Source organism: Schistocerca gregaria, chromosome 8, assembly GCF_023897955.1.
Source record: "Schistocerca gregaria isolate iqSchGreg1 chromosome 8, iqSchGreg1.2, whole genome shotgun sequence".
NCBI classification, from domain to species: domain Eukaryota; kingdom Metazoa; phylum Arthropoda; class Insecta; order Orthoptera; family Acrididae; genus Schistocerca; species Schistocerca gregaria.
The window spans coordinates 427260528-427273923 of record NC_064927.1 but is presented as its reverse complement, the minus strand read 5'-3'; the positions used below and the strand labels follow the sequence as shown (position 1 = coordinate 427273923).

The window sequence follows — 13396 nt, the reverse complement described above, 5'->3', positions numbered from 1 at the left end:
CTGAGGCTAAGCGGAAATACGAGAGGCTACATCCTGTGGCTCTGACCAGCTCCTATGCCACCGCTGCCAAAACAGTAGTTTTGTAATCTGCTGCACCGATTCCACTGAACACTCTGAGCCGGAATACTACACCTGCCCCCTTGATGGTGGGGGTCACTTCCCCATCTGTTGCTCCTGCACCACCTACCTCAGGAGCAACGACCCCCCAACCATCGGGGACACAAGTCCCCAACTCTAAGCCGGAGAAGCGTCAGACTTCTTCGGCGACTCTCTCTCGCAAGGGATCCCTCGGGTCCCTCCCTTCCCAGGTTTCCACCTCTGGGAAGGGTGACGTCAGCCAATGGCTGAAAAGCAGGCCAGCGGCTGGTCGCAGGGCTTCCCGCTCCTCCTCCGTCCCGGAGACTGACTCGGTGGAGCCCTCCCAGCCAGTAAAGCCCAAGGAGCAGAGAGAGAAGACGAAGAAGAAGGCCTCTAAGGCCAAGGAACGCGCGGTGGCATCCACCCCACCGCTCCATACAGGCTCTGCGTCTGAGGATGAGGTGGAGATCCTGGCGTCCGCTGAGGACCTGGATCTCGCCATACCCTCAGACGCCAAGGACGCCGATTGTACTGGTCCTCGATCGGTGACAGCAGGTGACCCAGTGACGTGATCTGCCTCCTCGGTCCCTTCACGCCTATTTCGCCCATGGACAAAGTGATTCTCCAGTGGAACTGCAGCGGTTTTTTCCACCACCTTGCTGAGCTCCGCCAACTTGTCAGCAGTCACCCTTTCTTCTGCATTGCCCTCCAGGAAACGTGGTTTCCGGCAATGCGGACCCCTGCCCTACGAGGGTATCGGGGTTATTATAAGAACAGGGCAGCTTATGAGAGGGTGTCTGGTGGAGTCTGCGTCTACGTCCTTAACTCTATCTACAGCGAGTGTGTGCCTCTTCATACACCCTTAGAGGCTGTCGCTGTAAGGATGTGGACGCCTCAGCCTATTACTGTCTGCAGTTTGTACCTTCCGCCGGATGGTGATGTCTCTCGTCATGTGTTGGCTGCATTGATAGGACAACTGCCGCCTCCCTTTGTGTTGCTGGGCGACTTTAACGCCCATAACCCCTTGTGGGGTAGCGCCGCGATTACTGGCCGGGGCAGAGATGTCGAGACTCTTCTGTCACAGCTTGACCTCTGCCTTTTAAACACGGGAGAGGCGACCCACTTTAGTGCGGTCCATGGCTCGTTTTCGGCCATTGACCTTTCTATTTGCAGCCCCGGCCTTTCACCATCCATCCACTGGAGGGTCCATGACGACTTATGTGGTAGTGACCATTTCCCCATCTTTCTGTCACTGCCACAGCGTCACTCTTCTGAACGCCCCTCCAGATGGGCTCTGAATAAGGCTGATTGGGACTTATTTACATCTGTCGCAGTGATCGCACCTCCTTCCACTGATCCGATTGATGCGGTGGTTCAGTCGGTCACCACCAGCATCGTTTCTGCGGCGGCGTGTGCGATTCCCTGTCCATCCGGGTCACCTCGGCGGAGGACTGTGCCGTGGTGGTCGCCCGAGATCGCAGAGGCGATTCGAGATCGCCGGCGGGCTCTTCAGCGCCATAAGCGGCACCCGTCGTTGGAGACCCTCATTGCTTTTAAACAGTTCCGCGCCCGAGCCCGACGCCTTATTCGCCAACAGAAGCAGGAGTGCTGGGAACGTTATGTTTCCACCATTGGCGTCCGTACCTCTGCATCGCAGGTTTGGGCCAAGATTCGGCGACTCCAAGGCTATCGGCCACCTGTCTCTGTCCCTGGGCTTTTGCTGAATGGAGCAGTGTGCACCGACTCCGACACGATTGCGGACCGGTTGGCAGAGCATTTTGCTCAGTGTTCCGCGTCAACGAACTACCCGTTGGCCTTCCGCTCCTGGAAAGAGCGGTTGGAAAGTCGGAGGCTTTCCTTTCACACGCGCCGCGCAGAGTCGTACAATGCTCCTTTCAGCGAATGGGAATTCCAGAGCGCACTTTCTGCTTGCCCTGATACGGCTCCTGGACCAGACCGCATTCACAGCCAGATGCTGAAACACCTCTCAGTGCCTTGCCAGCGACGCCTCCTAGATCTTTTCAATCGCGTCTGGGTCGAGGGTGTTTTCCCGTCTCAATGGCGGGAAAGCATAGTCCTCCCCGTATTGAAACCTGGCAAGAACCCGCTGGAGGTGGACAGCTATCGCCCCATAAGCCTCACCAACGTTCCTTGCAAGTTGCTGGAACGTATGGTGAGCCGGAGGTTGAGTTGGCTCCTCGAGTCTCGGGGCCTTCTGGCTCCGTCTCAGGGTGGGTTCCGTAAAGGCCGCTCTGCCGTCGATAATCTGGTCTCCCTGGAGTCTGCTATCCGTACAGCCTTTGCGCGCCGCCAACATCTGGTTGCCGTCTTCTTCGACATGCGGAAGGCATACGATACGACTTGGCGCCATCACATCCTGGCCACACTTCATGGGTGGGGCCTTAGGGGCCCGCTCCCGATTTTTATTCAGAATTTTCTTTCGTATCGTTCCTTTCGCGTGCAAGTAGCTGCGTCGCATAGTTCCTCCCGGGTCCAGGAGAACGGGGTCCCACAGGGGTCTGTCCTCAGTGTGTCCCTGTTTTTAATTGCCATCAATGGGCTCGTTGAGGCGGTGGGGTCGTCCGTCGCGGCTTCTTTATATGCGGACGACTTCTGCCTATATTACAGCTCCAGTGGCATCGCCGCTGCTGAACGACAGCTGCAAGGTGCCATCCGCAAGGCGCAGTCATGGGCTGTAGCGCATGGCTTCCAGTTTTCGGCCGCGAAGACCTGCGTTATGCATTTCTGCCGGCGTCGCACGGTTCACCCTGAGCCGCGCCTTTACCTTGACGGTGAACCTCTTGCTGTGGTCGCGACGCATCGGTTCTTGGGACTGGTGTTCGATACCCGGTTGACTTGGCTGCCCCATATTAGGCAGCTGAAGCAAACATGCTGGCGGCACTTAAACGCTCTCCGTTGCTTAAGCCACACCAGGTGGGGTGCCGACCGGTCCACCCTCCTCCACCTATATCAAGCGCTGATCCAGTCCCGCCTTGATTATGGGTGTGTGGCGTACGGTTCTGCCTCGCCTTCAGCATTGCGATTGCTGGATCCCATACACCACTGCGGGATCCGCCTCGCCACGGGAGCGTTCCGGACAAGCCCCGTCGACAGCATACTGGTGGAGGCTGGTGTCCCTCCATTGCGGTTCCGGCGTGACCGCCTTCTGGCCGCCTATGCCGCGCACGTTTATAGCATGCCAGGGCATCCAAACTACCGTCTCCTGTTCCCGCGCTCGATCGTCCATGTTCCAGACAGGCGGCCCCGGTCAGGGTGTCCCATTGCGGTTCGCCTCCGGGACCTTCTCCGTGGCCTTGACCTTTTTCCTCTGCCGCCTGTTTTCCGGGCCAATCTCCGTCTGCCCCCGTGGAGTGTGACCCGACCGTGCCTTCGGCTCGACTTGGCACAGGGTCCGAAGGTCTCAGTGCCTCCGGAGGCCCTCCGCCGCCGCTTTCTTTCCATCCTGGCCGAGTTTCCGAACGCGGCGGTGGCCTACACCGACGGTTCGGTGGTCTCTGGTCACACTGGTTACGCTCTCACTCTACGGGATTATTGTGAGCAACGGTCATTGGCAGCTGGCTCCAGTGTATACACTGCCGAGTTGGTTGCCATCTATCGTGCCCTAGAGTTTCTCCGCTCCCGCTCAGGTGAGTCCTTTGTCATCTGTAGTGACTCCCTGAGCGGTTTACGAGCTCTTGACCAGTGTTTCCCTCGTTCCCGTCTGGTGATGGCCATCCAGGAGTCCCTCCATACTCTCGTCCGTTGCGGCCGCTCTATCACCTTTGTTTGGTCCCCGGGTCACGTCGGCATCCCGGGTAACGAGCGGGTTGACGAACTGGCGAAACAGGCGGTCAGTTCCCCGGCCATGGAGATCGGTCTTTTAGAGAGTGACGTCCGATCCGTATTGCGGCAGAAGGTCCTTGCTGCTTGGCGTGATGAGTGGCGCACCCTGCCCTCTCCCAACAAACTTCGGGCAGTCAAGGAGACAACCAGTGTGTGGCGCTCCTCCATGCGGGGGTCTCGCAAGGACGCTGTCGTCCTCTGCCGGCTCCGCATAGGACATACCCGGCTCACGCACGCGTATCTCTTGTGCCGTGACGACCCGCCTCTCTGTCGCTGCGGATTGGCCCTGACCGTGGTACACGTCTTACTCGACTGCCCACTTTTAACTGCCCTCAGGCAGACGTTCGCGCTGCCTGATACACTCCCTGCTCTTTTAACCGATGACTCTACTATGGCTGACTTAGTTCTCCGTTTTATTCGAGCAGGGGGTTTTTATCATTCAATATGAGAGTCCCTTTTTATTTTTTTTTTAGTGTCGACTGTGGCTTTTGGCCTGGGGTTTTAGTTTGTGGTGTTTTAATGTGTCCCTTGGTTGTTGGCCTTTCCAGTTTTATTTTCATGGTCGGCCAATGACCGTCGCACTCTGTGTGTCTTTTAATCTCTTTTCTCTGGTCTTCGTCTATGTCTTTCTTGTACTGTCGTCCCTTGTCGTCTCCGTTATGTGTTTATTTCTTGTTGGACTTTTCTTCGTGTATTATTATGGTCGTGGAACAAGGGACCGATGACCTAAGTAGTCTGGTCCCTTTAACCCCCACAAACCAACCAACCATCTCATCAGGTGAAGGACACAACAATCATGTCTTTCCTTCTCAGCCCTTTGGGTAAGTCTCCCCTGATGCAGGGTTGTGGTTGATTCTTCCAAACACTCCCCATTTCCTAGACCTCACCAGGCCATTCCCTTCATCCCTCTTCTTTCACCATCAGCTTTTTCTGCCAGAAGGAGCCACTGGTTCCAAAAGCTTCTAAATTTCAATATTTTTATTATGTTCTCCTGCCACTGCTTGGTGAGTAGGTTTTTTATCTGGCCAATTACATTACATTTTCAAAAATTTACTTCCATTGGTATACTAAGTTACATGCTGCTTGTTTTCCTTCAGCACCATGGCATCTATCAGCAGGACAATGAAGCATGTCACACAGCTCACATTCAACATGTGTGGTTGAAAGGACCACCAGGATAAATTTACTGTGCTCCCTTGGCCACCACTCTCTCCAAATTTAAACCCAGTCGAGATTCTGTGTTACTACCTTGATTGGGCTGTTCATGTGGTGGATCCGCAACCAAGAAACCAAGCACAGATGGCCATGGCACTGGAGTTGGCATGACTGCATATTCTTGTCGGAACCTTCCAGAATCTCACTAACTCTCCTCCTGCATGTCTAACAGCAATCTGTGCTGCAAAATGTAGTTTTAAGGCTTTTGACAAGTGGTCACATTGATGCTGAATTTTCTTCCTTGATCCTCATCTGATAATTTTACTTTTTTTTCCTACCTCTTCATTGAATATCCAAGTTCCACATTTGATTCCTGCTCTGTTGCTATTTCCTTGCAACAAAAGAATAGGAAGTGAAGTTCAAATCATTTCAGTTGCATATGTTAAGATTTCTGTGTTCAAAATGAAGTAATATATAAATTTATTTTCAGGTACCCAATGTGCCTGCACTTCCTAGATCTCCTACAGTACGAGCACTTCCGCCGTGAAGTTGTGAGTGCACAGTGTGCCAAGTTCATCGATGACCAGCAGATCCTGCTGTGGCAGCACTACACACGGCGGCGTACGCGTCTTCTGCAGACGCAGGCAGAACATGCCCAGCAGGTGGCGGGCCAGCAGCCGCCCTCGGCAGCCATTGCAGCCAACGGTCAGGGGCAGACACAGAAGGCGTGACGGCTGGTCCTGGTGTGACCGTGTGGCACGCGCCGTGGCCCGAGATTGAGGCTTTACTTGGCCACTCACTAGTCGGAGGACCTTTCCTGTGAATGTTTGTAAATAAGAGAATTTGTTAGAGAAAGTGAAGAGCGAGTGTGGATTTTGTGTAAGTTCTTTTGCAGACAAAGTACGTACCTGTGTTTCATACAGCCATTTTGCAGTGTGGTTGAACATGCTTTCTTTTTTATTTATATAATGACAGAGACTTAAGTTATGAAGGTAAATTATGATTCCTGTTAGTTCAGAAGTTATTTTTAAGTATTTTGTGATTATGTTAAGATCTTGCACATCCTACTGAACATTCCTATATGCCTGGGAATGTGGAGTTACCTTTTATGCTCCTTTTTATCTGTGTGTATGCATTGCAAAAACTCTAATAATTCTGTGTGTGGGAGTCAGTATGAAAATAAATGTATTTTTGTAACATACATTTATTACATTTTCAATGCTCAAATGACATTTATTTTATTTTTCACACCACATATAATGAGATTGTTCCATTGTTACATAGCTTATGATGAGAAATAAATGTTCTGTTTCATTGGCATTTTCAGATGTTTTGTCATTATCAAACTTCGCATCCTTCTATGTATTAATCATCTGGTTGGCGCGTCTCCTCATTTCACGTGAATGGCCATCCTGTGACATTTACACCACAATTTCGCCTTCACATAATTATTATTTCTAGACAAACCATCGGGTAAAAAGTGAAATAAAACAGCCTGTAACTGTGTTAATTATTTTGGTAAAAAAGTAATAAAGATATGAACTTTTTTAAAATAGTTACTTCAATAAACGTCAATCAGAACAAACTTCCATCTGCTGGTCATTGGCATCACAGGAGAAACACAAAACATTCTGACGAGAATGCTTCTTGGGAACATTATGTCCACATCTGCTGCATGATGTCTTTGTCATTACATTTTTGTGTCATCAATGTTTGTGACATATTCCAGGTTTAGGTTTTATGTGAATGGGCCCAACTTCTTTGAATCTTTCTAGAAGTTATACATCTTTAGGAAGGCTTGTCAGCTTTGCTCTTTGTATAAGATGAGTGTCCATAAGACTGTATGATAGGTTTTTAAGAAAAAAAAACTGTCACCTATCTTTATAATCTGGGCTGTTGTGAGTAAAGATGATATTCGAATTTAGTCCAGTGATATAAAGATGGTGGTAAAGTAATGTGATCGGCTGTCTCTTGGTTGTTCTGGCTAATGTATATAATACATCTGATCCACAGTATCGAAATTTACTGCCAATTCTTCAGTTTCAATGTCAATTACATTTTTGTCATGCATTTTAGACAGGAGGATCACAAGTCTTTTTTGTGACAGTCATAAACAGAAATTGTACTGAAAGCCATTGGGTGCTGTCTGTTGTAACATTATTGTTTGTACCCTTTATGGAAGTTACCAGTCTTGTGACAACATCTTCAGGTTTATTTGATTTTAGGTATTGCCCAGCCAACTGTTTGCCACACTACACTTCATAATTTAGGGTGTAAATATTTCCATGTAACTAAGGATGTATATTTTGATACCATACTTCACAGGCTTAAATGGAATGTACTGTACAAACCCACAACACCCTCTAAAAGCTTGCAGCATTTCATCAATTCAAACAAATTCACTGACTTCATAAAGAGGAATACAGTTACTTACAAATTTTCGGTGACATTTAGTACTGAAAAGTGACTGTTAGACATACGAGTGCAACTGCATGCCCCCAGTTCACAGCAATTTGCACGATTTCCTTTCTTTCTGCCAATTAAAAAGTGCCTGTTCTTCTACAGTACTGTCTTTACAATCATGAGCTCGAGAATGGTTAGTACCATTGCCTTTTCATCCAATTGATCTGTTACTATGAGATATAATGTCGTCTGTCATGTTTTCAATGATGAACTGATACAAGGCATCTGAATGTGTAAGTGCATTTTTGGCAGACCCTTTTCTCCTAGTTAAAATTCTAGTAATGTTTCTAGCACTTGTTTTTCCTGTAGTTAGGAGCTGACTAATCGAGTGTTCCATTGTCTTTTACAATATAAAATTTGTAGCTACCTGCTGTAACTTCATGTGGAGCAGTTTTCCAACTGTCATCTCCCACCTGCAACTGTTTAAATTCACTATTGTGTCCATCAGCTTCAATAATTCCCTCTTCTATATCGAAATCATCATCAGATTCATCACACGTCAACTCATCTTCTAAACATCCGTTTGTAATCTCTTCAGGATCCATTACATCATTACTTTTCCTGGAATGAATGTATCCATAATGAAACAAATCGTAAGCACGTAAAGTTGAAAAATACAGGATTAGGCATGTGCCGGTAATCACACAGCAAATGCTGAACTGAAGTTAACAATGGTGTTGTAATTAAAGAATGGCCAATGTGGTTTCAAATGAGGTCACACACGCCCCATCTTCAATGAAGATAGCATACTATGTGCCATACTAACCTCCTACTAGCACCAGCCAGTGGACTCTCATAAATCTAAAATTTGTGGTGAGTATGCCATGGTGTGTCCAACAGAGGGTCAAATTGCATTACTGGACAAGAAATAACTGTAACATATTAGTCATGCTAACACGACAATGAGTACCAGTCTTGGAACTTGCACTGCTGCTCATGATCATCCCCAACCCGGTAGCAGTTCCCTTCAATTTGTTGCCTGAACACATTTGGCAGACTAGTGTTCACACCCCAGATTAGAGTGAACAGCTGTTCTAGTGCCATTTCTCAATGTCTACTTTGATTCCCACGTAACTCCATTTGTTTCTTTGTTAGAGGAGCGGATTCAAAAGCCTGTGCAGCAGATTTTAATTTCCAGTGTCTCCCTTAAACTAGTTACACCACATCCATTGCCTTTCCTTTTGAGAAGGAAAGTGGTAGCTTTGCCTCCATCTTTGTCTAATCCAAAGATGTGCTCCATCTCAGATTTTATTGTTGATGGGACATTTAACTGTGATCCTGTGCCCTATATTTTTCATGTCCTGAGAGATCTCTATTAATGTAAACTTTAGTATTGTAGTATAATGTGATGTGGCTTTATCTTGCAATGAAATTCACAATTCTCATAGGTGCATGGGTAGTAGAATGTGTGATTCAACCACTTCTTGTAGCTTGAAGTCTGGTATTGTTAGTTCCCTACAAAACAACCCAAATTGCACAGGGCTTTGTGACAAACTAACTTCATATTCCAATAAAGCCTGAGAATTTTTTGTGCATTAGTAAATACTATATGTGTTTATTGTTTTGTTCAACTGACTTATCTCTTAGCATCATTTGCTGCTGACATTGATATGGATGTTGTTTGACATTATTACAGTGAGAACAGTAAATATTGAATCACCGTACATGAGAATGAGGGGCTTCTGACAAAAAGATTGACTATTTTATTTGTGGAGATGGAGCATTGTAACTTAGAATGAATGGCTGGTATTGTTGCCTACATTGTTTGCTCTGTTGATTTTAGTACCCCTCTGCCAATTACTGCCTGAGACCAAATTCGAACTCGATGCACATACTGCACCTGCATGGGTTGTTGAAAAAATTGATAGAAATACTTGAGACTTAAGATCAAATAAGACAAAAGATATTGATAAGATTCCCCAGAATTTCTAAAACTGTTGAGAAGGTGTCCTGTAGAATGTGAGTCTGGCGATGTACCATCTGACTTTCAGAAAAATAACATCCTCAAGAGTCGGAAGTCTTTAAGAGCTGACAAGTGAGAATTACTACACAATCACCTTAACAGCTCATGTATCCAAGTTGCTGACAAGAATAATATACTGAAGAATGGAAAATAAAATTGAAGATGTCTTAGATGATGATCAGTTTGGCTTTACGGAAGGTAAAGGAACCAGAGAGGCAATACTGATGTTGATAATGGAAGTGAGACTTAAGGAAAATAAAGACAAGATCACAGGATTTGTCGACTTGAAGAAAGTGTTAGACAGTGTCATGTAGTGAAAGATATTTGAAATTCTGAAATAAGTGGGCTTAAACTTGGGGGAGATACTGGTAATATACAGTAAGTACAAGAGCCAAGAGGGAATAACAAGAGTGGAAGACCAAGAACGAAGTGCCCAGAGTAAAAAAGGCTGTAAGACAGAGGTCTAGTCTTTCGCAATTACTGTTCAGTATATACACTGAAAAAGCAATGATGGAAATAAAAGAAAGACCCAAGAGTGGAATTAAAATTCAAGGTGAAAGGATATCAGTGATAAGGTTCATTGATGACAATGTTATCCTCAGTGGAAGTAAAGAAGAATTACATGATCTGCTGAATGGAATGGTCTAATGAATACAGAATATGAATTCAGAGTAAATCAAAGAAAGCCGAAAGCGATAAGTATCTGGCATGAGAATTATGAGAAACTTAACATCAAGATTGGTGATAACAAAGTAGATGAAATTAAGAAATTCTGCTACCTAGGCAGCAAAATAACACAAGATGGATGGAGAAAGAACATAAAAAGGAGACTAGTTGTCTGGTCATAGAAAGTAACTTATAAACACAAGAATCATGGTAAAATAATGCATGTCTATGCACAAGTTATGCGCAGAGTTTATCTGCACACTGCTGTGTTTTTGTGGTGACCGTGATGTGGTACAGGGACCCGTGTTGGGAACAGATGCACGCCCTTCATGGAGATGGTTGCATGGTACATCCCATCTTTAACAGTGTCTGACATGCTGACTTTTAAATTTTCTGCACTGGCTCCTCCACAGATGCCAACCCAATTGATGTCATAGCACATTGCTCCCACAGGAATGACAGATAAAGTAGTGTGTGTCAAGTTTCCCAGTAAGGAAGAGTTTGCGTTGAGTGTGGGATTGCAATCTCTGTCCTCTACATCATCTGCTGTCCTAAGAAGTAGCTATTGTACATCATCCTCCGCCTTCCCCCCTCCTGTAAACATTCAGCCAAGAGGCACATGTCAGTGTGTACCATCCCATTCTGTCATCATCTTCCTCGCACATAATTGACTGTTTAAAAAGAATATATCATAAATACCTAAGAGTGCTTCAATATTACATATTTTGTGATAACAAATCATGACATTTGTATCAGTATGTATTACCTGCTTTAGTGAGCATTGTCACTGAGATTCAATAATAGTTTTCCCAAACAACTTTAAAATTATCCTTTTCATTTGTATCAGGGTGTCTACGACCCGGGAGATCCAGGAAAAACCGGGGAACTTTTTGAATACCGGGAATTTTTCATTGTTATTGTTCTCAGTTAAATTTTTGTAATTTTGACTGGTAAGAACCAATATTCTAACAAAGGCTATTACTGTATCCTGATACTGCAGAATAATACTGCAGCAATAAAACATGAACGAGAGAGAAAACTGAAATAAAACTTAAATTGCAAAGGAAATGTGCCTTATACAGCAACTAAACACATTGTTAATACAAGCGTCTGCCAACAGCAAAATGTGTCAAAGGCTTTAGGAAGACTATGCAATGCTTTGTAACAATAAATTGCCTCCTATGAGCAAGACGTCACAACTGTCAACATTAGATTTGTTTTAGCAGTTATGAGTGGGATCATGCGCATGCGCAGTTGCGTAGTGCCTTCTTCCACTTGTGGCTACAAAAATGTGGCTATTGGCTGTGTAAGCAGTTGCAGGAGGGAAAAAAGGGGGGGGGGGGCAGTTAGGTGCTACCAGGAAAAATTTTATTGGTGCACCCAAGCTGCCAGATTGCACAGCAGCCCTGGATCTAGGAGTGGGGGCGGGGAAGGGGGGTGGCAATTTATATTCTTGAGGAAAAAACCTTGTTTCACAAACCGCCAAGCATCCAGTGCACGTTGGTCTGTCGATTATTCATATGACTTTGAAATGTGCCCCTGTCGATTTTTGAACATTGTTGAACACATTCTAAGTTGATTTCTGAATGAATCAAAAGTTGATTTGTGAATGTGTGCATAGTGTACGTGATGTCTCTGTCAGTGGAATCCTCGTCACATCTAGAAATAAACTCTCCTGCAGACAGAAAGGGCTATACGAGCTGAGCAGAGTACAGCCGAACAAAAGAAATCCAACCACTGTCTAATTATGCGGTTGATTGGGTTTGTAAATGATTACCAGCAAAATCCATAGATTCAGACTACCAGAGTGCAAATAAACAACTAACAGGAATAACAGGTAAGAAAGATTACGTATTATCATCACGGTGTGCCCAAGAAAATGAAATTTTGGAAAAAAAAAAAAAAGCCAGATCGATATACTAGCAAGTGGGAGACGTAAAGTCTCCAGCTAGCAGCTACTTTGAGGTTTATTCTGGAAGTAGCGCAGAAAATGCGTTATACGAACACGTAATAACGCCTAACCCGAGAATAATCACGGGATAACAGAACTGGTGATTCTGGCAGAGTTAGTAAAGTTAACTGGTGAATGAGCTTTGACACTGGCAGGAATAGGTGCAGAATTAGTGATGACAACATTGTTTGTTAGAACGAGGAAGGAGAAGAAAGGGTGACATCATTTAAATTATGCAAGAATATGTTGTGGTGGTGGTCGTCGTCGTCAGTCCTGAGACTGGTTTGATGCAGCTCTCCATGCTAATCTATCCTGTGCAAGCTCCTTCATCTCCCAGTACCTACTGCAACCTACATCCTTCTGAATCTGCTTAGTGTATTCATCTCTTGATCACCCTCTACAATTTTTACCCTCCACGATGCCCTACAATATTAAATTGGCAATCCCTTGTTGCCTCAGAACATGTCCTACCAACCGATCCCTTCTTCTAGTCAAGTTGTGCCACAAAGTTCTCTTCTCTCCATTCTATTCAATACATCATCATTAGTTACGTGATCTACCCATCTAGTCTTCAACATTCTTCTGTAGCACCACATTTCGAAAGCTTCTATTCTCTTCTTGTCCAAACTATCTATTGTCCATATTTCACTTCCATACATGGCTACACTCCATACAAATACTTTCAGAAACGACTTCCTGACACTTAAATCTATACTCAGTGTTAACAAATGTCTCTTCTTCAGAAACGCTTTCCTTGCCATTGCCAGTCTACATTTTATGTCCTCTCTACTGCGACCATCATCAGTTATTTTGCTCCCCAAATAGCAAAACTCCTTTACTACTTTAAGTGTCTCATTTCCTAATCTAATTCCCTCAGCATCACCCGACTGAATACTACAACATTCCATTATCCTCGTTTTGCTTTTGTTGATGTTTATCGTATATACTCCTCTCAAGACACTGTCCATCCCATTCAACTGCTATTCCAACTCCCTTGCTGTCTCTGACAGAATTACAATGTCATCGGCGATCCTCAAAGTTTTTATTTCTTCTCTATGGATTTTAATACATACTCCAAATTTTTCTTTTGTTTCCTTTACTGCTTGCTCAGTATACAGATTGAATAACATTGGGGAGAGGCTACAACCCTGAGCTCACTCCCTACCCAACCACTGCTTCCCTTTCGTGTCCCTCGACTCTTACAACTGCCATCTGGTTTCTGTACAAATTGTAAATAGCCTTTCGCTCCCTGTATTTTACCCCTGCCACCCTTACAA

The 13396-nt window shown here is 45.5% G+C and overlaps 1 protein-coding gene across 1 annotated transcript in view; it reads left to right on the top strand.

Annotated features, from left to right (window-relative positions):
• The window catches only part of LOC126284628 (mediator of RNA polymerase II transcription subunit 31-A), a 30673-nt gene extending 24277 nt beyond the window's left edge, over positions 1 to 6396 (top strand). The window contains exon 4 of the mRNA XM_049983698.1: positions 5567 to 6396. Coding sequence (XP_049839655.1) covers positions 5567 to 5807 — 241 coding nt within the window. The 3' untranslated portion in view covers positions 5808 to 6396. The remainder of the gene's footprint in view (positions 1 to 5566) is intronic.
• The last annotated feature ends 7000 nt before the right edge of the window (positions 6397 to 13396 follow it).